Source organism: Callospermophilus lateralis, chromosome 10 (genome assembly GCF_048772815.1).
Source record: "Callospermophilus lateralis isolate mCalLat2 chromosome 10, mCalLat2.hap1, whole genome shotgun sequence".
Lineage (NCBI taxonomy): Eukaryota > Metazoa > Chordata > Mammalia > Rodentia > Sciuridae > Callospermophilus > Callospermophilus lateralis.
Genome location: NC_135314.1, coordinates 131,141,095 through 131,165,470, shown reverse-complemented (window position 1 = coordinate 131,165,470; position 24,376 = coordinate 131,141,095). Strand labels below are relative to the sequence as shown.

The 24,376-nt window shown below is 51.3% G+C and overlaps 1 protein-coding gene across 6 annotated transcripts in view; it reads right to left on the bottom strand.

Annotated features, from left to right (window-relative positions):
• Cacna2d2 (calcium voltage-gated channel auxiliary subunit alpha2delta 2) overlaps positions 1–24,376 on the bottom strand; it is a 133,003-nt gene that overhangs the window by 57,202 nt on the left and 51,425 nt on the right. For all 6 annotated transcript variants that reach the window (XM_076869034.2, XM_076869038.2, XM_076869033.2 and 3 more), the window contains exon 3: positions 5,835–5,951. In XM_076869034.2, coding sequence (XP_076725149.2) covers positions 5,835–5,951 — 117 coding nt within the window. The remainder of the gene's footprint in view (positions 1–5,834; positions 5,952–24,376) is intronic.

Sequence of the window (24,376 nt, the reverse complement as noted above, 5' to 3'; positions counted from 1 at the left end):
GTGCTACAGGATCCCCTCCCTGTCAGCCCACCATCACCGTGCCTTCTAGAGCTTTCTGAGGCTAGAGTCAGACCCCAGAGGCTGTGCTCCAGCAGAACCCAGAGCCATGGCACTCACATTTGTTCGACAAATGTCCACAAGGCCCCTACTCCTGGACAGGCCTTGGCAGTAAGGGACACCTGTGGCCTGGTCCTTCAAGGCCAACCTGGTGGTGTAATACAATCAACGACTGCACCCATGCACCAGCTGAACTGGCCTCCAGCTGCCTCAATGTCCAACTTTCTTCCCTCACTGCCTCCTCCAGGAAGCCTTCCCTATTGTCCCTTTGGATTAAAGTGTTCTTTCTCCTGCTGAGGCTGTCCCATGCATAGGTACCTCTCTGAGGCCCAAATGTCCCCTGCTTTGGGAACTCCTATTTGCCATGGTTGCATCTCTCTGTGCACTAGACCAAAGAATCTCAAGATTTGGCAATACCCAGAGATATTTTTTTGGCTGTTACAACTGTTAGAGTGGTGTGCTGCTGGCATCTAGTGGGTAGAGGGCAAGGATGCTGCCAGACACCCTACCGCTCACAGAGCAGGCCCCACCACACAGATTTTTCCAGGTCAAGATGTCTATGGTGCTGAGGCTGAGAAACCTGCCTGAGACCAAGCTTTAGAAAGGAAGAGGTGAGTACTTCAGAACTGGGTAGAACATTCTCCCTCCTCACAAAGGGATCAGCCTGCCCCATAGCCCCTGGCTTCTACCTCCTGCTCCTCTGAACACCCAGTCCAGAGACCCCGTTCCTGAACAGACCCAGCCACGCTGCCAACAATGCGTCAGTTTAATTGGGTTAAGTGGCCATTAGCGGCAAAAGCAGGGCGGCTGTGTGCAGAAGGGTTTTTAATTTTACTCCTTAAATGATGCTCACTCCCCAGAGAGGCCACTGATGGTGGAACTCTGCCCACTGGATCCCCCAGAACCAAGTCCAGGGCTGCACCTCCCCCTGCCCCATCCATGCAAGCCTGCTGGGGCGTGTGGCAGGGGTGCCCACTGCCCAGGAAAGAAATTGAGGGGACAGGAACTTGCCTCCTAGAATCTGCCCCCTTTGCCAGGTAGGACTCCCACGTCATTAGATCATTCCAGGGCCAGCCTCTGTCTGAGACTCCTCTTTCCTTAGTCCTGTCCCCTTGTGGACAGGAAATGCCACAAGGACTAATTGATGGTAGCACAGAGGAAGGTAGTATCTGGGGGCAGTTTGTAGGACATGGAGACCAGCTGCCTGGATCAAAAGCGTGGTTTTCTGTGAGACCTGAGGCAGGTGGCTTAACCTCTCTGAGGCTCAGTTTCCTGACATGTAAGTAAAGAAAAGTAACGTGAGGTGAGGATTTGGAGCCATTTGGAGTGTTCAGGCTTATCTTAGGCTTGGCACTTAGCAGGCACTCAGAAAGAGACCAGTGATTGCGGGACAGAATTATTTCTACCATCTTATGGGGAAAGTCTTGAACTCTGAATACACAAAATCATTGAAATGCTCACATTGAAAATGTGAAAAAACAATATTGATGATCCCCTGTATCCCAGAGAATCTGAAGTACTTGGTCTGAGGAGGGTCCTGGGCATCATGATTTTAAAAGCTTTCCAGCTGTCCAACATGCAACCAAGGCTCAACAAGCACTGCATGGAGGCCAAGTATCTGGAGAGTTCTTGGTGTCTGGGACAGTGGGTGGGACCTTAGGTGGAGAAACAACCTAACTTGGGCATACAGGAAGGGCAGGGCTTAAGCCTAGGGCTAGGGTTTCTATAGATTCTGGATTCCCAACCAGGCCTCTCCACTGCCCCATGTTTACCTGAAGTTGGAGGTAAAAGGGCCCCCCAGGGAGCAGGCATCTAGCCCCCACACTACTTCCTCAGGAACCTGCTCTGACCTGGCTGACCTGGTCCTGGGATTCCCATACTTGGAACCAGATACATCAAGTCACGATGCCTTTAGCCTCATTCTTGGGGAGGCTGGACTCTCCTTCCCTGGGATCACCCTAACCGTATCCAAGGCAGTGCCTCCTCCCATGGCCTCTCCTCTGAGTCACACAGTAAAGATGCCACAGATGATGCTCCAGGTGGCACAACCTTCAAGGACGTTGTCCACACTGTGGCCTTTTTGAATGATGGCCCTGGAATTGTGAAACCAGAGGTATTAGGTAGGAAGGGTGCCTGCATCCCCAACTCCCCGACCTTGTTTTCTTTTTGAGATGGGATCTTTTTGCATTAACCAGCTTGAATCCTGGGGCTCAAGAGATCCTCTTGCCTCGGTTTCCCAAGTAGGTGGGACTACAGGTACATGCTACTGGGGCTAGATTTTGTGTCCCTATTTGTACAGAGGGGGAAACTAGCGCCTGGGATGGGAATGGTCTGAGAGCTCCAGTGGGGGCAGGAATAGGGTCTGTCTTCCCTGCTGCAACCCCAGCACCAGCACAGGGCCTGCCACATAGTTGGCCCTTGGTGAACGTTGGTGACTAGATGGAGGGAGGAATAAAATAATGAAGAGATAACTTTTGTGAGAAAGGAGCCATGAGCCAATACCCCAGCTGGTAGGACCAGTGTCCTGATTTGGGCCCAGCTCTGCCCACAGTGCACATAAGAACTAAATAAAACACCTTCTTATCCTTCCTGAGATTCAAGACCCTAAAAGAGCAATCCCTGGTTCAGAGGTCCCATCTCCTTGGATAATTGAAGTTCCAAGACAGGTTTGCCTCCATGTGTCCAAAGCTCAGGTCCAACATATTTCCTGGACCTGGGGATGCTGCTTATCTGAGGTGCAAGGCCCCTAATCTGGCCTGCTTTTGTCTGACTCTTGGCCCCAGAAACTACCCTGTGCAACTTGGAGAACCATCTAGTTGTCCCTGATTAGATGAGACAATGAACTTCTGTCCTGTGTTGCTCTGCTCCCTCTTTGCAAGCCACAAATTAAAATTCCAGACCAGAGCAAGGGATTTAAATTGGATTATTGGATAGGGTCCAGGGAGACAGGAACAATGGAGTGGGAAGCGAGGGTCCAGCACCCCCAACACCCCTCCTTCCCTGTGTACACAGGCTGCAAACAAATGTGAAAAAGAAGAAAGAGACCAGAACTTGATTAAAAGCAAATTCAAAACATAATGAAACTCAGAGCTCACTTTGAACAATTAGGACCAAGGAGGAGGAAGGATGGTCCCCCTCTTTCCTCTGGCTGTATGAGAAGAGGCACCTTGTGGGCCTGGAACCAGAAGCAGGAGATCACTGGCCAGGAGAGAGCTGGGAGGGCAGGAGCTGTGGCCTCAGTGCATACCTCAGGGATATTATGGGGAGCAAGGACCCAGCTCAGGATCAGAGAGACTTGGGTTCAAATCCTGGCTCTGCCATATCCTGTCCTGACACATGGCATCTCTGAGTTTGTGCACCCTCTGTGGAATGGGGTGACAGGGCCTCCCTCTAGGGGTTGCTGTGAGAATGACTTGTGGACTGAGCACATGGTGGGTGCAGTCATTATATGCCTTTTCCCATTATTCTTCCATTGAAATAATTTGTAGTTACTGTATAGGCCACAGGCTGGGCTGTAGATGCGGTAGAAAGGAGATGTCTCAACTCGCAGGGCAGGATCCAGAATATGGGTGCAGGAAGAGGGTCGAGACTAGGACTCCAGGCCTTTGGCTGCAGCTCCCCAGGGAATTCCCCCAACTCCTCACCAACTATGAGGATCAGTTGTTTCTCTATGGTTGGTTAAGGGACTTGGAAAAGTTTCTAGATGGTGACTGGCTCTGAGCTTCCTATGTGGAGAGCTGGTCATTGCCACCACTCATCTACCCTCCATGAGCGGGGAGAGACCTTCAGATATCACTGAGGCTGCTACTGAAGCTGAAGACTTTACCTCCTCCAAGTACAGCTTGTTTCCCCAACTGTCTTCCCACACCTGCCACCAGGAGGTCTTGAAGGTCAGTTGGGGCTGGGACCTCTGAGCCCAGCACTGAGTCCCCTGGATCCACACTGGGTAGGAGGCCCTCTGAGTCCATCTTCTCTGGACTCCTGGCCCTAGGAGACCAGACTCTCCTTCTTCCATGATGTCAGGAAACATAGAGACGGGCAGGGATCCCCCATGATGAACAGCAGGGACAGTTCCTGGAGAAGGGGACTCTAGTTCTCTCTTGGGGCCTAGATGTTGTATAGGGGGTCTGAGCTGGGATGGCAACCCTGACTTGATCCTGTCAGGACCCTGGTCTGAGCAAGTGTAGACTTGCTCATTTTTTGAAAAACTTGAAAACTTGGCTCATTTTTGGAAAATATTGATACATAATTTTAAAATATTTTTTTATTTGTTGATGGACCTTTTTAAAATTTATTTGTATGTGGTGTTGAGAATCAAACCCAGTGCCTCATGCATGCTAGGCAAGCGCGCTACCGTTGAGCCACAACCCCAGCCTGTGACATAATTTTTATATTAGTAAATTCACCCATATTGGGGCTGGGGTTGTGGCTCAGAGGTAGAGTGCTCACCAACCATGCGTGAAGCACCGGGTTCGATCCTCAGCACCACATAAAAATAAAATAAAGATATTGTGTCCCCCTATAACTAAAAGAAATAAATATTAAAAAAATAAATTCACCCATATAAAGCATACACTTCAGTGGTTTTCAATATATTCAGAGTTGTGCAACCACCACCACAATCTAATTTTAGAATATTTTCATTGCCCCCAAAGGAATCCTATATTTATCAGTATGACCCTCATTCCCTTCCCTCTAGCCCCAGCAATCACTTTCAATTTCTGTGGATTTCCTTTCTAGGACATTTCATAGGAATGGAACCACCCAACATGTGGCCTTTTGTCACTGGCTTCTTTCATTTGGCATGATGTTTTGGAATTCATCCATGTTGTAAGTGTGTCTCAAGACTTCATTCTTTTTTATTGGGCTTGTTTTTTTGAGCTCAGATCTCACTATGTTGCCCAGACTTGAACTTGTAGGCTTAAGCGATCCTCCTGCCTTAGCCTCCCGAGTAGCTGGTACTACAAGTATGTGCCTGGCTCATGGACTCAGCTTCCCTTAATACAGGCTAGGGCAGCTGCAGGTGTGCCTCTGATCTTGATACAAGCTAGGGCAGTTTGGATACCTCCGGCCCATTTATGCATGACCTGCCCAGAGCCCTCTGCAGTTCCAGACACCTCTCCCCACCTGCTGTTCCTGGGATAGGCTGAGTAGCAGGGGTCTGCCTGCTGTGTCAGGGCAGTCCAGCAGGTCCTGCTACCCAGGTGAATCTGAGGGCTTTGGAGCTTATAGATACAACCTCTCTGAGTATAGATGGGGAGACCAAGGCCCAGAGGGGATACAGAAACAGTCAAAATCCTGGGCAGAGCAAGAGCTTCAACCTTCAGCCTTACATGGTCATGGCATTCTTTGTAGGGCATCCAAGGGCCCTCAACACTCTCCATCAGAGCCTGCAGCCCACCCCAGGGGTGGAGATTCTACCATCAACAGGTTGCTGTCCTGGCCAGGTACTCATCCAAGATACCACCCATAAACAGACCTGGGGGCCTAGAGGAATGGGAGGACCCTAGGCCCAGCAGAAGGGAGGGATAGGGATGTCTGGATCTGAGACTCCAGGTTCCCCCTTCATGTGGCTGACTCCAGATAAAACTGTCCCGCTCCTGCCACAGCTGCCCATAATTCATGAGGGCACAACTCTGTTGATGACAACTCTACCTAAATTCAGTGGACCAACGGCTGTGCAACAAAGGAGGATTGGGACAAAACTGCCCTCCCAGTCAGGACCACTCCACTTGGTCCTCCCTTAATGCCCCTCAACTCCCAACACACAAACCTACCTTTAGGGCCTGCACCTTCCTGTCCAGTAGGCTCTCGATATCCCCTGCCACCTTCTCCACCAATTTCTGAGGCTCATTCTCCTGCACCTCAAACAGGTTCCGGTTATCTTTGTAGATCTGTAAGGAAGCAGAAGCCAGAGGTAAAGCCAGAGTGGTTGCACACTCCCATACCATGGGCCCCCATATACTCTTTGCACAGCTCCATTCAGCTGAGCCTTCACCCCGACCCTGCCCTGATTTTGACCACAGGGACAGCATGGAGTCTAGCGCCCTCACAATCTCAGGGAAGAGGCAGGGCTGGTGCTCTATAGCTTGCATCTGGGATGAGAGCCCAGTTTGGGCTGGTTGATGGCTAGTGGTTATACTTGCTGGGTCCAAGTTGTCACCATCTTGTCGGTGCCTCAGGGTTCCCTCTTCAGGGACCTTGAGCAGCACTCATTAACTAGCTCAGAATGGCTATGAACAGCAGACAGGGAAGGGTGGGTTGGCAGAGGTGGGAGGCAGGGCATGGGAGGAGATGGGGCCAATCAGCACACACTACATGGCCACATATCAACACAAAGATGATCTCACACCTGTGTGTACACACACATACCCCCACGTGTGAATCTTATGCACATAGTTGCTGCTCCATATGGCCTGGGGCATCTGTACCCCTTTCTGCTGATGTGGCCCAGAGGCATTTGCAATCACTGTGGTGGGAGCTCTGGGTGCCCCTCAGGGTTCCTTTGTCATTCAGGGCACAGATATGGGGGCAGGGAATAGGGAATAAGGAGCATGTGAGGGGGATGAATTTGCCCTTTCCTTCTCAGAGGGTGGGACTGTGGGCATGTGCATGTGCCAGCACACTGAGAAAGGGGGCCTAGGTCCTCTAGACACAGCCAAGGGGCTTGTATGTATGAGAGTCTTAGGAACAGTTTTCTGCAAGTGTCCCTCCCCCCCCCCCTTTTTTTTTTCAGCACCAGGGATTGAACCCAAGGTATTCTATCACTGAATATATCCCCAGCCTTTTAAAAATTTTTATTTTGAGATAGTATCTCACTAAATTGCCCAGGTTGGCCTTGAACTTGCCTCAGCCTTCCAAGTAACTGGGATTACAGGCGTGTGTCCCTGTGCCTGGTCTCTGCAGGCATCTTTGTTTGTGAATGGGGTCTTGGGTGTGTGTGTGTGTGTGTGTGTGTGTGTGTGCTCATCGTACATTCCTGTGTTCCTAAGCCTGGTCAGATCCATATATCCATTCAGGTGACCTCAGGAGTCCTGCGCCCTAAGTTGGTTTTTTCCCACCACCAGAGGTCACAGGGCAGATTGCCATGACTGCGCCATACCTCCAGGCGCTGCAGAAGTGAAAGGACCTGGAAAGAGAGGAGGTGATGAGGGGGAGATAAGGAGATGACAGAGGCAGCTGATGAGAGACAGACAGTCAGGGAGAGATAAGGTCAGAAGAGTGACACAAGACAGTGGAGAGATAAGGCCTCTGTCAACTGATAGGGGGATGGGCTGGGGTTTGCTACAGCCAGAGCCCCTGCCCTACTGCCCACCTAGCACCCAGCAGTCTGAGGGTTAAAAGCACAGCACAAAGCAGGCTCAGGCAATCTTCTCCTCCTCCCGCCACCCCCATCTCTCCCAGCTTCTCTTTGCTTTTTGTCCTTCTCTTAGAACAAAATAATTTGTGGTGAAGTCGCTCCTTCCTGCAGAGCAGTGGCAATTAGGGGGCGAGTTGTGGGGCCTGGCTACACAGCCAGAGAGGACAGCGGCCCCAAGTGGGCACCAGGACAGGTTGTGCTCCAGGCCTCAGGCCCTGCCTCAGGACAGAAGCCCTCTGATGGAAGACAGTGATGGAGGCAGGGGACATGGTAGGGGAGGGTGGAGCCTGAGGGGGTCACAGGGAAATACAGTGCTTTACTGTTGAGGAAACAGGATCAGAAAAAGGAGAGGACAAGTCAAGGCCATATGAGTGAGTGGCACATCCAGGGCCCCGTTTACCTTGACCCATTCTTCCCAGGTTTTGGTACATTCAAAACATCTCCTTTCCCTTGCCTGGGACCACAGCCCCTGGATGTGTTGTGGTCATGGTTTCCTTCCCACTGGCTTAAGCCTCAGTAAAGTGGTACCCCAGGCCACTTGCACCAGCAGGGGGCGCAGCTGCCTGGCTTCCTCAGGGCCAGAGTATTAAGTTCCCATATCTTAGACTCTCCTCCCTGTCAAGGTCATTCCCAGGATCTGAGGAATATGAGTTTACTGACACCTTTCCTGGGGAGACCTAGAACTCTCTCCCTGGAGCCCAGGGTGCCCTTTGAAGCCTTGCATGGCAATTGAGCTGAGGCTTGGGGCCTGCAGAGGAAGATCTCTAGGAGTCAGGGCCATATCCAAGGACACCAGGTGACACAATGGCTTAGAAGCTGAGATGCTGCCAAAACTCACCCATCTCCGAACCTCAGGGTCCAATATATTAAATGAAAATAGCAATTCTCATCTCACAGGCTGACAGAGGACAGCCCAATTCATGCCTCAAGAACCCCGTAGTGTGGCTGGGGCTATGGCTCAGTGGTAGAACACTCGCCTAGCTCATGCAAGGTCCTGGGTTTGATCCTTAGCACCACATAAAAATAAATAAATAAATAAAATAAAGGTATTAAAAAATGTAAGCATAATATATTTTTTTTTTTTAAAAAAGAACCCTGTACTATTGTTGTTACTGATATTGTTTAAGGTTTCCAGAATTCTGCAGAAGCCATCTTGGTTGCCCCATCCCCTCCATTCTCTCACAGCTAGATCTGCACGCTCAGGGCTGTATAAAGCTATCAGCTTCCATTCCTGAGTAGGCAACCTCAATCTCCTGAGGTCTTCCCACTTCCAGCCCCATTCCCTCTTTTAAGGTCCCTCCCCCAGCCACCCTGTTCTTGTCCCCAACACTTAGGCCTTAGCCCTGGAGGTGATAACTGTGGAGCCAGTGATAACTAGGGAGCCTAGACACCAGGTCGCCACTGATGGAGCACAGCCAGTCAGTTCCTTTCCATTTCTCCCTAAGCATCATGTCTGTGTGCAACTGATACTCAACAAATATATATGTCGGATTCCATGTTCAAGAGCAGAGCTCTGGGATCTGTGTTTTATTCCTTCACTTTTGTGTGAAGTTGTGTGAGCCCCTGGAGCCCAGGGATGTCTCTGCTATACTTTCTCTTGTTCCACTTCTACCTAAGAACCCATCATGGCACCTTTCTGTTGATCTCCCATGCCAGTATTTGGGGCCTCTCTGGCCCACTGACCTGTCATGTCCCTGCAGGCCTTGGGTCCCTGGCTCATTCTGATTCCCACTGCATTACTTTTGCTCATGCTATCTCTGCTTCCACTGCCTACCTAAATCCTCTCTAGAGTGAAGGCAGAGAAGTGGGTTGGAAGCAGTTTTGAATGAGATGAGGGCAGAATCCAAGAATGGCATGGGCTGGTCAAGCTGCTCAGCCAAGCCTGTTCCTGATCTTGAACAAGCCTCTGAGATGTAACAGTCCTTGAATGGCAAGCCCCTAATGTTCACCCTTCTAACATTCTCCTGGATCTGCTCCAGCTGCTCTGTCTCCTGGGCAGGCCCTGAGCTGAGCCCTAAGCCCCAGGGAAATCCAAGTGATATAGCCTAGCAGATGGCCCCACCTTGGGAGATAGGTCATCTCTATAGTGATGTGGTCCAGGAAGGTCCTTTTCACTGTGGTCCCCAGCAGGAAGCCCAGGAGAGCTCAGGACAACTCCAGAGCCTGGACTCTGCCCAGGGCTAGCTCCTTTCAAGGCCCAACCCCCAGCACTGCTCCCAGGGATCAACTGGGAAGTGGCAGAAAGTCAAGGCACACATGGTGCAGATCCTCAACAACCATAGCAGGACCACATGCTCATTGGTGTCCTTGGCCCAGACAGTTGATTGGAAAAACCCAACAGCTCCCACAGTGGTACAGCCTGAGAGGTCCTTGTTTCTGCCCAGGCATCTGGATGGAGGAGAGAGATGGAGACTGCAAGTTCACAGGCTGTTGCAGCTAGAAGTCAGTCATGATAGGGAGGAAGAGGCGGGGCTTCATCCCCAGGGGAAGGTAGGATGGTGTTGGGGCAGGGCACCAGATGGAAACAGGTGGGCATGTGGGGGAGGGCAGGAGACAGTAGCAAAGGGGCTGAGGAACAGGGAGACCAGTGTGGCTGGGGTCATGAGAAGCAATTTAGGGGACCATTTAGAGCACCCTACTAGTTATGAAGATCTATCCCTTCATCTCTGCACGTCCCACCTCCCTCCAGTGCTGCTCTGACCCCAATTGTCTCTCAGCTCCAGCAATTCTTTTGTTAAGCAGCATGTGCAGCCAGCCTTCTGGCCCAGAGATTTTAAGAGAATGAAATCTCCTCAGGGGCCCCAAACCCGCTGCTCAGCCTCCTGCTTCCCTGGGAAGCTCCACATAAACAAGAAGTGAGCCTGGAGAGCATTTGCAGGAATGGAGGCCTTGACAGGAAGCCTGAACCCTTGTAGGGCAGAGGGAGCCAGCCTTATCCTTCTAGTTCCTGATGGGGAGAGGTGGTGGAGCTGCTACAGCCCCAAGATGCCAGGAACACAAAATAGCCCCTAGAATAGCCAAAAGGCCTCAGGACAAGTGACAGGGAAAGGCCCCAATCAGAGGGCATTTTGCAAAGTCCTCGCAAGCCAGCAGCAGTGAGGCCCAGACCTGAGCCAGCACCCAACCAGCCCAGGGTGAAGATGAAGGTGGCACAGGAGAGGGAAAGGAGCAAGAGGAGGGGCAAAGAGAGGACGGACCACGCTCGCCATGGGAACAGCCCTGTTTGCTGTTGAGCATTGGCTGGGATGGGTGCTTTACATACTTGGCCTCAATGATCCCCAACAACCACTGAAGAGGATCCCCATTTAGGAGGTAGGACACTGGGGCCCAGAGAGGTGAAGTCCCATGCAGAGCTGGATTGATGATTGAAAGCCTTGGCTTTAGGGCACACCTGGGTAGTTCCACCCCTGTATTTATATATCCCTGAACGTGAAGGTGAGGCCTGTGGAAAGGGGGCATAAAGTGAACTGGGGATCAAGCCAGCCTGAAAGGGGATTGGGGAGGACACAGACTGATGCTAAAGGACAAGTGACAGGTAAAAGGGCCATTCTAGAGGGGAGGAGACAATGGACTCACAGAACCAGCCTGATCACTAACCAACCACCCAACCCGGGAGTGAAAACAGGCACACTCCCGAGCCATCTTTCTGCAGCGAAGGTGAACAGGCCCTCATCTCTGGAAAATTAAATCAGAAAGAAGATGGAACAAGAAACATTTGATGCAGGCTCAGCCTTGCTGCTGTCTTCTCAAGGACCAGCCTCATCTTGGGGCTTAGCCATATGCTCCAGCATCCAAGCACCCATTCTAAGTCCCAAGATATGACCTCTGGGTAGTTAATTGTTCTCTACACCTCCTCTCACCGTGGCTCTTTGTGTCTGCTCTTTGATCTCATAAGGGGCAGACAAGTGGGCATCTTAACTGCCCAGTCCCTCAAGCCAATACGTCGCTAAACGGGAAGCCAGCAAGTAACTGGAGATAGTGGGCTAGACCTCCTGAGGTCCCATGACATAGGCTCATATACTAGGGAAGGAAAAGCCTGTGGGTATGAGGTTGGAGGGCAAGGTCACCTGCCCTCTGATTGGTCTGTATCAGAGATCTGAAAAGCCTTAGGAGGATGGCTTATATTGACCCAGGGACCTTGTGTTGGGCCAGAAAGGAGGCAGCAGGAGTAGGGGACAAGTAGTAACCAGTTTGAGGACCCTAGTCAGGCAGGGCAGATTCAGGGCCAAAACCCCTAGTCTTTCCCCCACTGTGCTGTTTACACAGCCTCCTGTTTTTGTTATTTGGTACCAGAGATTGAACTCAGTGGCACTTAACCACTGAGCCACATCCCCAGCCCTATTTTATATTTAATTTAGAGATAGGGTCTCACTGAGTTGCTTAGGGCCTTGCTAATTTGCTGAGGCTGGTTTTGAACTTGGGATCCTCTTGCCTCAGCCTCCCAAACTGCTGGGATTACAGGCGTGTGCCACCGTCGCCTCCTATCTTTATTGAAACTATTGATATAATCACTAATCACCTTTGAAAATGGGAGGATTGATGGTGTAGCCATGTGCCTGGGGTTCCTTTCCCATTGAGAATACGCAGGGCAGATCTGGAATAAGCTGTATCCTGGCGGAATGGAAGGGCTGCCTCACACTGGGCATGTGGAAACCCTAACTTGGCTGCTCTGGGGAAACACCAGCCACTGGATGTTATAGAAAGTTCCCCAGGAAGTCCCCTTCCCCCAGTAGGCAGGACTTAAAGTAGAGCCAGGGCAAGGGGTCCCTGCCACTCATTTACAAGTTACATTAGCTGCTGACTCTTGCTGGCTGCCACAAGAGATTCCCATGTGGCCATGCTGCCACCATCCCATGGTGGCTTAGTTCCATGGTGAGTCATCTATATATATGTCCTGTCACAATCAGAGTTTGTACGTGGTGACATTGGTTATCATGTTGTTAATAACTTACTTTCGTGTTGAGCAGGGACTGCCTGGGATGAACACACTCTCTTGGGGGAGTCACAGATGGGTTATAACTGGACAATTACAATCTGGTCAGTGTGAGATATGTGGGGGTGGGACACACAGGCAGAGTGGGAACAGAGAGCAGGCTGCTGGCCTGGCTTCCTTGGTCAGATGCAGACATGGCTCTCTTGGGTTGATGGCCCATTAAGAACACTGTTTTCCCCAGACTAACCCCCTTACATGTCTTTACATTCCCACGGGGGCACTCTACCCTCATGCCACAGGCTCTTACTGGGGATAGAGTCTAGGGCAGGGGAGAAGGACCCACTGGTTCCATGATCCCTTGGCCCAAAGAGGCAGCTTCTAGCAGTTTTTGCTAGCAGGTTTCCCCTTCACAAAACTCACAGGGGCATGAACCCACCCCCCACCCCCCCAGCAACGCCTCCCTGTTTTTAAAGTTAAAGTTTAGTTGACTGTCATCCATTACTGCAATTAGTACATTATGTCTAATTATGCAATTAGTGTAAAAAGTGCACTTGCCGCTGAGAATGGGAAATTACGCTGCCTCGTTACGCTGTAAAATCCATGTCATAAAAAGGCTCAATCTCTTGTTTTTCAAAAGACACAAAACCCAACACAAAACAATAAACCAAATCCTCCCAGCCGAGCTGGGGCCAGTCTGTGCCAACCTGCCCACAGTGGCCCCAGGAAGACCCCTCTCCACATGAAGTCTGCAAACCAGAGGAACAGTGAGTACAAGGCCCATTCTTGGATACAGCCCTGTCTTTGCTCCCCTGAAACAGATGTGAATTTTCCAACTGACTAAAAGCTGTAGCACTCTGATTATCCTTGGGCTTGCACTGAGGCCTGTATCTCATGTGAGAGCAGTTCTGGAGGGCTCTGGCCACCAATCTAAACACGAGAGGACCTTTATCCAGGGTTCCCGATGGTTACTGAGAACAGAGGGGCATATTCCACTTTAGGAAAACTGGAGGAACCTTCTCATACTCCAGGATTCCAAACCCTGGAAACCTCACCTGGGTAAGTAATGAGCTCCTTGTCACCTGAGGATAGCTCCATCTTCCCCAGCCCCATGATACTCGAACCTCTTTACCTTCTCACGGAGGTGCTTCATATTCATGCTACAGGTCAGCTGTCAAGGATCCTGAGAGGGATCACTCACAGTTACCCAGCACAGTGGCTGAACTCCAGGCTGCCACAATTAGATAACAGCATTCCCATGGCCATGTGCCTATGTGACGCTCACAGTCTGTGACTTTATTTTTCCTAAGTTCTGGCTCCCTTGGTGGTCAAGGTGATGTTCTCAGGACAGACAGTGAGAAAGGAATCTAATGGGGGGGGTGTCTCCCTACTATTAAGATGATGACCCCAAATGGTCCAGCCCATGGGGGGCAGTGAGAGGGAAGACTGCAGGGTCCCTCCTGACCTGGGTCAGCATTGGGTACACTTCTATGTACCTCAAAACCAAATGCTATAGGGATAAAGCCACCTAGGACCCATCTTCAAGGTCACACATTAAAGTTCTAGCGTGGGCCATTTCACGCCTGTTGAGGAACCCCTGACAGAACCTTCAGGGAAGCTTCCTGAGACCTTGCCTCCCAGCTCCCACCATTATGATCTGAAATGCTACACTCATGCCTGAAGACGGGTGATGCAATGCCATGGAGACATCTTCATAGCCAAGAATCTGCCCTGACCTCATGGGGATGATGTGTGACCTCTGTGGCTGCTACTGCCCACTTCAGACAAGGTGTTCACAGAACACAGAACCAGTGACATGGAGCTCTCAGCATTTCAGGACCATGGGGCAGGCAGCAGGGCCACTGTAACTGCACCTGCCTGCAACATGCATCCATCAGTTTTGGGTGTGCTGAGATGCCCAGAAGGCAGCTGGAGTATGGAGGGAGGGGGCATGGACCCAACTGGAGGGACATCTGTCATCTGAACTCAAGACAAAGGCCTCTGGACAGTTGGAGCTTACAGAGTAGGGAAGACGGTGCTGGTCACATGGACAACATCCATGAAGACTCTCAGTGCCCTCTGTCCTCAGGATTTGACCTGGGTTAGCTTTGGGGTAGGCGATTTAAGCTGAGGTGAACAAGCTGCAGGCAAGATCCAGGGGCCCCTGCTTGCCCCCCCCCCCTTCCTGAGCTGGGAGCTGCCGGCTGTCGAGGCAGCTGGGAGGGAAGCTGTGCCCAGCAAACCAGCTGGCACGGGGGAGTGCGAGTAAACATACCCACACTTTCCCAACTCGCAGAAGTCGCCGGGTGGCGGCCGGCTGGTGTGGGCGCCCATGTTTATGGGAAACAGATTGTTTGTGTCGGTGTCTGGGCCCCCTTGCCACCCACCCTGGCTCCGCTCTCTTCTGCTGCCTTCCCACCCAGTTGGCTTGCATTCCTTCCCCTAGGACTCTGAGCCTCTCAGCCACATAGGGACATTGACAGTGACGACAGGGTCCTCTGTGTGGCCAGATAGGCCTCAGCACACAACCCACTGAGTCTTATGAACTGACAACAATCCATTGAAGCATGTATGGTTAGTATTTCCATTTTATAGCTGAAGAAACCAAGGATCTGGGAGATAGAGAAATTGTCTGGAGGCTGTACAGGCCGTGAATGGAGACTGTGGTGCTTGGATTCTCAGACCTGTCATCGAGCCCTGAGTACATCTTCCTTCACCTGCCCAACCCCACCCACAAGTCTGGTGTGCCCCTGGCTCACCACCTTGAGCTGCTTTGGCCCATCCTGGCTTTGGATGAGGACCCTGCCCTTGGAGCAGAACAAATGGCTCCCTCTCTTCCACATGATAGTCCAAGTAAGTACAGAAACCTGGTCCTACTGACTATCTTGCTGTCTGTCCTCTTTAACTCCTTCTCTCTCTCTGAGCCTCAGTTTGGGGTAAAACAGGTTGGAGTAAGGACTCTCTATGCTTCTTAGGAGCAGGGATGGAAGGATGATGGGGATGTGCTCAGGGGGACAGGGTAAGTGGAGGCTCTGGTGGGCCCTTGGTATGCCAGGGAGGACTCCTACTTATGTCACAGCTCCAACAGATTATGGAGATCTTCAAAGATGACTGGTTTTCATATCCTAGAGTTGGCAGAAATTCACCCCCCTAAATTCCCTCATGAAATGAACTGGAGGCCCAGCCTGAGGCATGGTTCTACAGACTAAGAAACAAGGATACAATCTGCACCTTCTGTCTGCGTGACCTCCATCCTACCCCATACAGTACAAGCACAGAAAGCTGGCGGTGGGGGGGGGGGGCAATCTTCTCAAGGGCTGGAGCAGGTCCTCCAGGGACGCCAGAGTGGCCAGAAGCTTATCTTGCACCAAGAGTCCCCCTTTTAATTTTGAAGGACCCTGTCCTCGGAGCAAGGGCAAATGTCTCCCTCTCTTCCATGAACTGTGACAAGGGCAATGAAGTATTCATCCACTGGTTGACTTACAGATGAGGAAACAGGCACCACAAGCAAGGGCCAGAATCTTTCCCAAGAGGAAACTCCCCAGTCTCCTGCACACATATCTAAGACTGTCTGAAAAGCCATGGGTTTAATTTGCACCCTGCCCTTTATCAGCTGGGTGGCTGGGCACAAGCCTCAGGAGTCCACATAACCCTGAGCTATCTCAGCCTGGTGTCCCGAACGTTCCTCAAAGATGGAAGGTCAAATGCAGGTCATGCTGGTTTCTTGTGGAGACTCTTCACAGGGCTGTTTACGCAGCCCTCAGCATCTTCCTTGTTCAACCCTGCATTGTAGGGACCAATTTTCTGGGTCTCACAGGCTGGAAGTCTACCTTTTTCTGCTGAGATTTGCTGCTGAAGATGTCATCAAATTATGACAGCACCAATGACAGCCCCATTTATGACAGGGGCTGGCTGCCAAGGTCCCCAGGCTGGCCGCTCTTGTGAAAACATAAGATCTTGGCATGACCGGTGTGGGGTACAAAGGCAAAGATGGCAGTGAGCCTGGGAGGCAGCTGTGAGCCCCCATGATATGGAGGGCCCCTTTTGGGGAGAGGTCATCCCAGGGTCCTTCCTGCTTCATTCCCCTCTACACATGCAGCCCCAGGTGCATGAACCTGACTGTGTCCACTAAGTCAGTCACACATACAGACCTCACCATGTTCCCATCCAGAACCAGGCAGCCATTTGCAGATCCTGCTCACAGAAAAAGCACCATAGTCTGTCTACTCTCACTGGATACCTGGCATCCCCAGGCCTGGTGAGGCTCTGTCCATATATCAAAAAGTGGTCTGAAGCCATGTGAAATGTTTTTTGGTATTGGAGATTGAATTCAGGGGCACTTACCACGGAGCTACATAAACCCCCCCCCCCCCCGTTTAATTTTGAAGGACTCTGCCCTCAGAGCAAGGGCAAATGGCTCCCTCTCTTCCACATGACAGTTCAAGCAAGTGGAGAAACCTGGTCCTAGTGACTATCTTATTGTCTGTCCTCTTCAACTCCCTCTCCCCCTGAGCCTCATCTTGGGGTGAAACAGGTTGGCGTAAGGATTCTCTATGCTTTTCAGGAGCAGAAATGGAAGGATGATGGGGATGTGCTCAGTGCTCCCCCACCCCCACCACTTTTAAATTTTGAGACAGGATCTCACTAAGTTGCTTAGGGTCTCACTAATTTGTTGAGACTGGTCTTGAATTTGCCTTTTGCCTCAGCCTCCCAAGTTGCTGGGATTATAGGCATGTGTCATCACAGCAAGCTTATGTTAAATTTTTTTTTAAATACTTTGTTCTAGTTGTAGTTGGACACATTACCTTTATTTTATTTTTATGTGGTGCTGAGGATGGTACCCAGCGCCCTGTATGTGTTAGGTGAGCGCTCTACCGCTGAGCCACAACCCCAGCCCCATTGTAAAATGTTTTAAGGTGTAAAAAACATTTCTGCTGGCCCGAAGCTGGTGCCACCTGAAGGTCATAATCATTAAGTCCTCCTGCTGAACACCACTGGAGAGGATCCAAATAATGTGGGGGGCCTGGTTGGGGCAAGGACATGGTGTGCCCAATAGTGGCCTCTGAACCAGAGTCCTCCGTCTAAGTTCTTGACACAGTCTGCTCAGGGGTCTGAGTGTCAGGCAGTAATCAGGCAGTGTGCACCAGAGCAGACGAGAGCTGCCCATGCTGAGGGTGCAGGCAAGTATATGAGGAGCACACCCAGACCTGAGCCCTCTTTCTTGTTCACCTCCTCTGTCAACACCTGCCAGCTCCATTTATTCCCTCCTCTGGTTTTCCTTTTTTCTTTTCTCCTACTTCCAGTTTATAGGCTATTCTCGAATTTTATGTATACTTGTAAGTGCCCTTAAATCTTCTGTAGAACAAGTGGGAAGCATACATAAATACACAGACAGGACCAAGACACTAGGGCTTTTGCACAACACCAAAGATTCACTGAGGACAGGTATGCTTTAGGGACATGGACCCACTGAGGACACACATACAAAGGGGAGATTCTCATGATTCATAGACTCTCCTGGGCCCTCTGACTTTGGACCTGGGTGGTCCAAACACAGGGTGGTCACTGCTCAAAGATTTCCCAGTGTTGGGGACAGTGAGTTCAAGACTCAATCCCTGATGGGTGCTCCTGAGCAGGCCCTGACTTCTCTCTGCACCTCAGTCTCCCCTTATTTCACTGCAGGGTGGGAGGGAGACAATCCTTGGTACCTGTGGCTCCAGGTTCTCTCTCTATGAATGCAAGAGCCCCAGGAGCCACCAGGGCCCGCATTTACTTCCCCTGCACCCACGCACTGTGTTTGCCATGCAAACGAACTGTGCAAACAGGACTGACAGCCCGACATGCCAGCAAACACTGATAGGACCGAGCCTGAACAGCCATGAACTTCTAAGTAAGTACGTTGTGCTCAGAGGAAGCCGATGCTATATCTGTGGACCACCTCCTCACTACCCAACTTTGAGGGCTGCTGGATGGAGCAATGATAATTACAAGGACAGCTGCCAATACTGGCGGGGCTGAAACAAACCTGCACCCCAGCCATCCATTGCATGAAACCCTCACAAGCCCCATTTGCTGTCTCCATTTTACAGAGGAGGCAAACAGAGCACAGAGAATAACTGGCAGAACTGGGACTCAATGATTATGTGGATTAATTGTGCACATCCACATAGACCCTGTTCCAGAACCTGCCCCCATCTCTAGCAATTGGTCTCTAGCACCTGAGATCCTGAGACCCTCCTTAGGCTCAACCCTGCCCCTCCCCTCCTATGGAAAGGCACCCAGACTGCTCCCTCAGCTATGCCCCTAGGGTTACTTGCCCCAGGGCTATGAATATCAGGGGACTTAGCTGAGTCTCATGTTTGCAAATTCTAACTTGTTGTGTCTACAGAGAGCCATCTCCCAGAGACCATTGAGTGAATCCCAGGAGGCCAGCCCCTCCAGGATAACAGCCCCTCATCCATTTGCCTGGGGTTATCCATGCAGTTTCATCAGGGTGCCAAATGAATTCTCACTCTGATCAATGGCTTTGTGGGGGAGAGGAGAGACAAGGACAGAATTGAGTTGCTGAGGGGAAGAGGTCCAGAATGGGAAGAGGCAGCTCTGTTCCACACTCCTTGCTTGATTCTGGGGTGTGAACTCTTTGAGAAACTGTGCGTTGTCTGGCAGGCTGGTGGGTGAGAGGCCTGGGTCCCCATACATGTTGTATTTTTTCTTCTCCCACCCCACCACTTTCCCATGGGCTAGACCATCGTCAGGTCTTTGAGGTGATGGTGCCCCATTCTCCTACATCCTCTGTGCAGCAACCTCCAGAAGGAAGGAGGATGGGAGGGAGGCCTGAGCTTCTAGTTCCCTCAAGGACTCCCAGAGCAAGGAGGCGGTGAGGGCAACGATGCCAGGAGGACAAGAGCAGAACAAATTGCCCCGATTATGTAAGGTGCCCTTATTTCCTCCTTGGCACAGAGAAAACTGGGCAGCTATGTTCCTCCTTACCCTCCCCACTGGGCCATCAGGGAGACCCCCTCAAAGGAGCTCAGTCAAGGCTTTCCCAAGAAGGATCTATGGGCCCAGGTCTCTCAGGGATGCTGGGGAAGGCTCTTGGGTCTGGACCCCAGTTGGCCACTCTCTTGGGGCCTTCATAGCAGGACCAAAACAAGAGGCCTGGGTCAGTCCTAACCAGTCATTGCTCATAGAGTGTCTTTGAGCACACAGTAGTCCTTCTGGTTTCCTGCTGGCACCCTGGGCGGTGTAGCCTCCCAGCCCATTTGCCTAGAACTCCATGCCCAGGCCTCTCCCCTGCCCCAGTCACTATAGAATCTTGAGGAACTCTGGGCTCCTCCAGAATTCAACTGTGGTCCCTGCCCTAACTACCACATCATCAATGGAACATAACTCAAGTCCACTCTTCTCAGTACCCATGGGTGTCCAAGCAGGAAGCTCCCTTCCGATTCAGGTCCCAGAACTGCTAAGAGTCATACCAGTCACGGCCTCAGCATGGCCTCCAGAATGCCCCTGCTCCTCCCAGCTATGGTCACCTGTTAGGGCCCTTAGGGAGCATTGGAGATGTCCCAGGTTGAGGCCCTCATCGTGGTGACCATGGCCCTGACTCTTGGCTCTTCCCTGAATAAGCCCCCTTGCCAATTAGGTCTGAATATATTATGCCCTGGAGGACTGTCCTGCAAACCAGGCTGGAAAACTCCCTCTGATATGGTACATGCTTTGCAGAGACTCCAAGGCTCAGCAAAGCTCTCTCTGGCTCTTTGAGTTTACAGCTCTGGCAGGTTTAGAGTTGTTAAACTGCAAATTTATCTCCTGCCATAAATCCAGATGATGCAAGAGCCAGTGTGGGTGACAGAGTGTCTGTATATATATGTTGGAGGACATACCATGTGAGTGGTGCACAGTAGCATGTGTGCACACAAACGTTCACTGTCATGCACGTGGGAAGGGTAATGGTGTCTCTATGAGCAATGCATGCCAAACACATGTCCCAGTGACTATGTATACACACATGTCTCAGTGTATATGTGTCCAGGTATACAAGTGTCTGGCATGCACATTTCCAGGTTTATATGTGCATATGGGGGGAAGACTTGCAATGAATGGGGGAGGATTGCAACCTTCCCTGAGCACAGCCCTAAGTCCCCTATGTCCCTCTGCTCAAGTCCAGTAGGTCTCAGAGAACATCTATGTAAGTGTGCACAGGTCCAGGGTGCCCCCAAGCAGACCCAGTCCCCTTCCCCTCTGTCCACCATGTCAGAAGGACCAGAGTCTTGCATAAGTCACACATCCAGACCCAGGCCACAAACACTGAGAACTTGACATTGAAGATGCCAGGTTGTAATAGAGAGCCCCCATGCATAAATTCCTTCTTGTGTGTGGGGGAAGTAACAATGTACTGTCAGATAAAGCATCCCTCTTGCCTACCCCCACCTCCAAGACATGAGCATCTAGAAACAGCACGAATATGACTGATTCCCTGCTGATGGTGGGTGGGAGAAAATTACCTGTCTCTGAACACTACAAATAAGGCCCAGTTTCCCCAAAGCAGGGTCTTTCTAGCCCATGGTTTAGAGAGGCTCTATCACTTACCTCTAAGTGTAGACTTTCTGAAGCCAAGAGTGAACTTTTAAAGCCTCATCTGCTTCATTGAGGGGCTCAGGCTCAGGGCAAGATGGTGTTCCATCCCCCAGCCTGTGATCCAAGCCTGGACCTGAGTCCATGCAGTGAGCCCAGATGATGCTTTCTAAGGCAGGCAGAAAGAGGGCAGCCAGAATCGGGTCCATATGCTTCTCATGCCCAGCTAATGGGCTGACAAATTAGCAGGTCTCCCCTCTAAGAGGTGATGAATGAGCAGTGGCCCAGGAGAGCTGGGGATGGGTCACCTCCCCTACAGTACTCCATAGATAGGCTCAGCCCTGCCTTGTCTCTCTAGGGTGCCCAGCCCTGCCTCATGGAGGGGGGTTTAGGGATTGACTGTGGGCTATGGGCAGGGGAGGGTAGAGAGGGCATAAAATGGCAATCCTGGCCTTGGAGGACATCAGGCATCCAAAAGCAACCCTAGCCAGGAAGGGCCCAATCCTTGAGTTGCCATTCTGCTGTCTGAAAGGGCTCCTGTAAGGAGGGGGTTTAAAGCATGGCCCTCTCTAGGACCCTCCTGCATCCTCTCCATCATGCCCATTTAAGGCTTGGAAGAGAAAGGCAGCAGGCTTGGGAGCCTGTGCCCTGAGGACTACACTCCTCACATGACCACTGGGTCTAGTGAGGACAGGGAAAGACCTGAGGCTGGGCCTAGGTGGAACATCCACAAACTGGAGCTCATTCTCCCAGACAAGGACAGGACTGCAGCTTCTCAAGCACAGGGTAGCAGAGGGACATGCAGTTGGAGGTGCACACCATGTCAGGGAGGGGTCCTGGTTCAAGGGAACAGCAGACTCCAGAGTTAGTGAGCTCCTGTTACAGAAGAGACCAAGCAGAAGTTGACCCTGGTTTCAGCTAGTCCTTTCTTGGGGGAGCTGAATCAATTGGTCACTTCTGAGCTGAGAGCCCAATATCCTCCATTTGTCCCCTAAATCATTATAGAGTCTTCCTCCATGTACTCAGGACACCCGATATTCAGCTGGTTTATACAATCTTGTGACAGAGGCTTGTCTGGTTCCCTTTGAGAGCCTCTGGCCACCAGAGGCAGCCCCAGACCCAGGACCTCTGTGGGCTTCCTGTGCAAACAGCCCCAAGCCCCTGCCCACACTCCTTGCCTCCCACCCCGCCCCGTGTAAACAGAACCCGCCCGCTCTCTCCCAGGAGCTGCTAATTCCTCGCCAGAACTGCTCGGACGTGAAATTGGAGTGAGACAATGTGTGTTTAAGGAAATGAATCTCGAATCTTAAGAGGCTCGGGGAGCCCGCCCTGCACCCCCATCACCCCGCCCGCCCACCCAGAGCCAGGAAAGGCACACTTGGCATCGGGGAAGAGAAAGGCGGAGGTGACATTCAGTGCCAAATTAACAGCCGCCACAGCCAAATATTGTACTTGCCTCCAATCTTCTTTTATTTTTCGAAAGAAAAGGCTTTTACAAAGTGAAAGAGGCTGTTGGAACACTAAGGCTGATGATGGTTTTTAACAGGCATGCTCGTCACGCGCATGCCCGGCTCAGAGCCTTCCCTTCCTCTAGCATATCATCACCTCTCTGCCGCAGCCACACCCACAAGGTGCTGACCCCACACTCATGTCCCTCCACACCAGCCACCCGGGTTGATACCATGGTTGTTCTTAGCCCATGTAACTGTTATAGTTTAAATCTGGAATATCCTCCAAAGGCTCATATGTCAAAGATTTGGTTCCCAATGCAGCAATATTCAGAGGTCGGGGCTTTGGAGGAAGTAATTGGATCAAGAGGGCTCTGATATCATCAACAGATTAATCCATTGATGGGTTCATATTGAACAGACTATTAGGAGGTAGTGGCAATTATGGGAGGTGGGGGCCAAGTTGGAGGAAGTAGGTCACCAGGGACATGCTCTAGAAGGGCATATCTTGTCCTTAGCTCCTTCATAGCTCTCTAACTCTCTGCAAGCATCTCTCCACCACCAGTGCTCTCTGCCACCATGTTCTGCCCAGAAACAACAGAGCCAGGGAAACCTCTAAAACTGTGAACCAAAATAACTCTTGCCTCCTTTAAGTTGACCTTTTCAGGTATTTTATCAGACTGATGGAAAGTTGACTAATACAGTGGCCTTGTGGCAGTCTTGGATAAGGGACCTGCCTCTGTGCCATCTCCCCATCTGCACACATCACTTGCAAATGAGGAGTCATTTATGATGTGCCCAGAATCACCTTGTCTGCAGAGGTCTCTGCAAGGGCTCCTTGTCTACCCATTGATGGCTCCTAGTGCCCCCACATGGGCAGCTACCTGCCAATGTTTGCCTCATCATCACTTTAATCTTCCCACCAAGGTCTGTTTCTAAGTCCTGCCTGTCCCCGACTACCTCACAGTCTCTACTCTTTGTTCGCTGTGTTGAATAAATAGTTGTCCTGGAGTCCAGTGCCCTGAACCCCGCCTGCCTCCATCTGCTTGCCCCTCTAGGTGACAGTATGTCCATCCCTGACCTCTTGACCAGGTACTGGGACAACTTTGATGGGGTTTAGTTGACAGTGCAGACTTGGCCCACATCTCCCGTTTCCTCAGATCCGGGCTTTCCTGGGCTTTGGTTTACGCATGCAGTGACAGCTCAGTGCCCCTGAGCTCCTACCTGGATAGTGACTGGAACTGGTTCTCACCACAAACGTGTGCAGCCTTGAATTCATATTATGCCTCGGAGCCATCCTTAGATCCTACTCTGTCCCAGGAACTGGAGGCTTGGTAATGCCATGTTTTAGAGGTGGGACAATGAGCTAAGAGAGTCCTTGGGACTCATCTGAGCTGGTAAGAGGCACAAACAGAACCTGGATCCAAGTTGTGTGGCAGATTCCTACTTCAGGACAAGGCTGTCATCCTCCCAGCTGCCAAGTGTGTTGTTAATGACCACTCTCATCTGAGTCCTTCTCCAGAGCTGTTCCCTGAGCAGAAGGAAGGCACCCCACTGTGGTCTGGGTGACATATAGGTGACAGTGGGTGTACAAGGGCCTGGTCCTACTGTGCATGGTGGCACACACCTCTAATCCCAGCAATTTAGGAGGCTGAGGCAGGAGAATCACAAGTTCTGGGCCAGCCTCAGCAACTTAGTGAAACTCTTTAACATCTGAGTGAAACCCTGTCTCAAAATAAAAAATCAAAAAGGGCTGGGGATGGAGCTCAGTGGCAAAGTGCCCTTGGGTTCAATCCCTAGTACCGAAAGGGGAGGAGGCGGGAAGTCCTTAGCTCTGTTGAGAATGCATCCCAGCCAAACTTCTCCTTCTGCCCAATCCTGCTTCCCTCCCAAGGGTGGTCCCCAATGAACACCTGCACACAATCTCTGAGTCTGAATGCAGGGAGTGGGCCCACCACACCTGGTAATAGGAGGGGTCCCAAAAGGCCAACTCCAAAGTGGGCACTG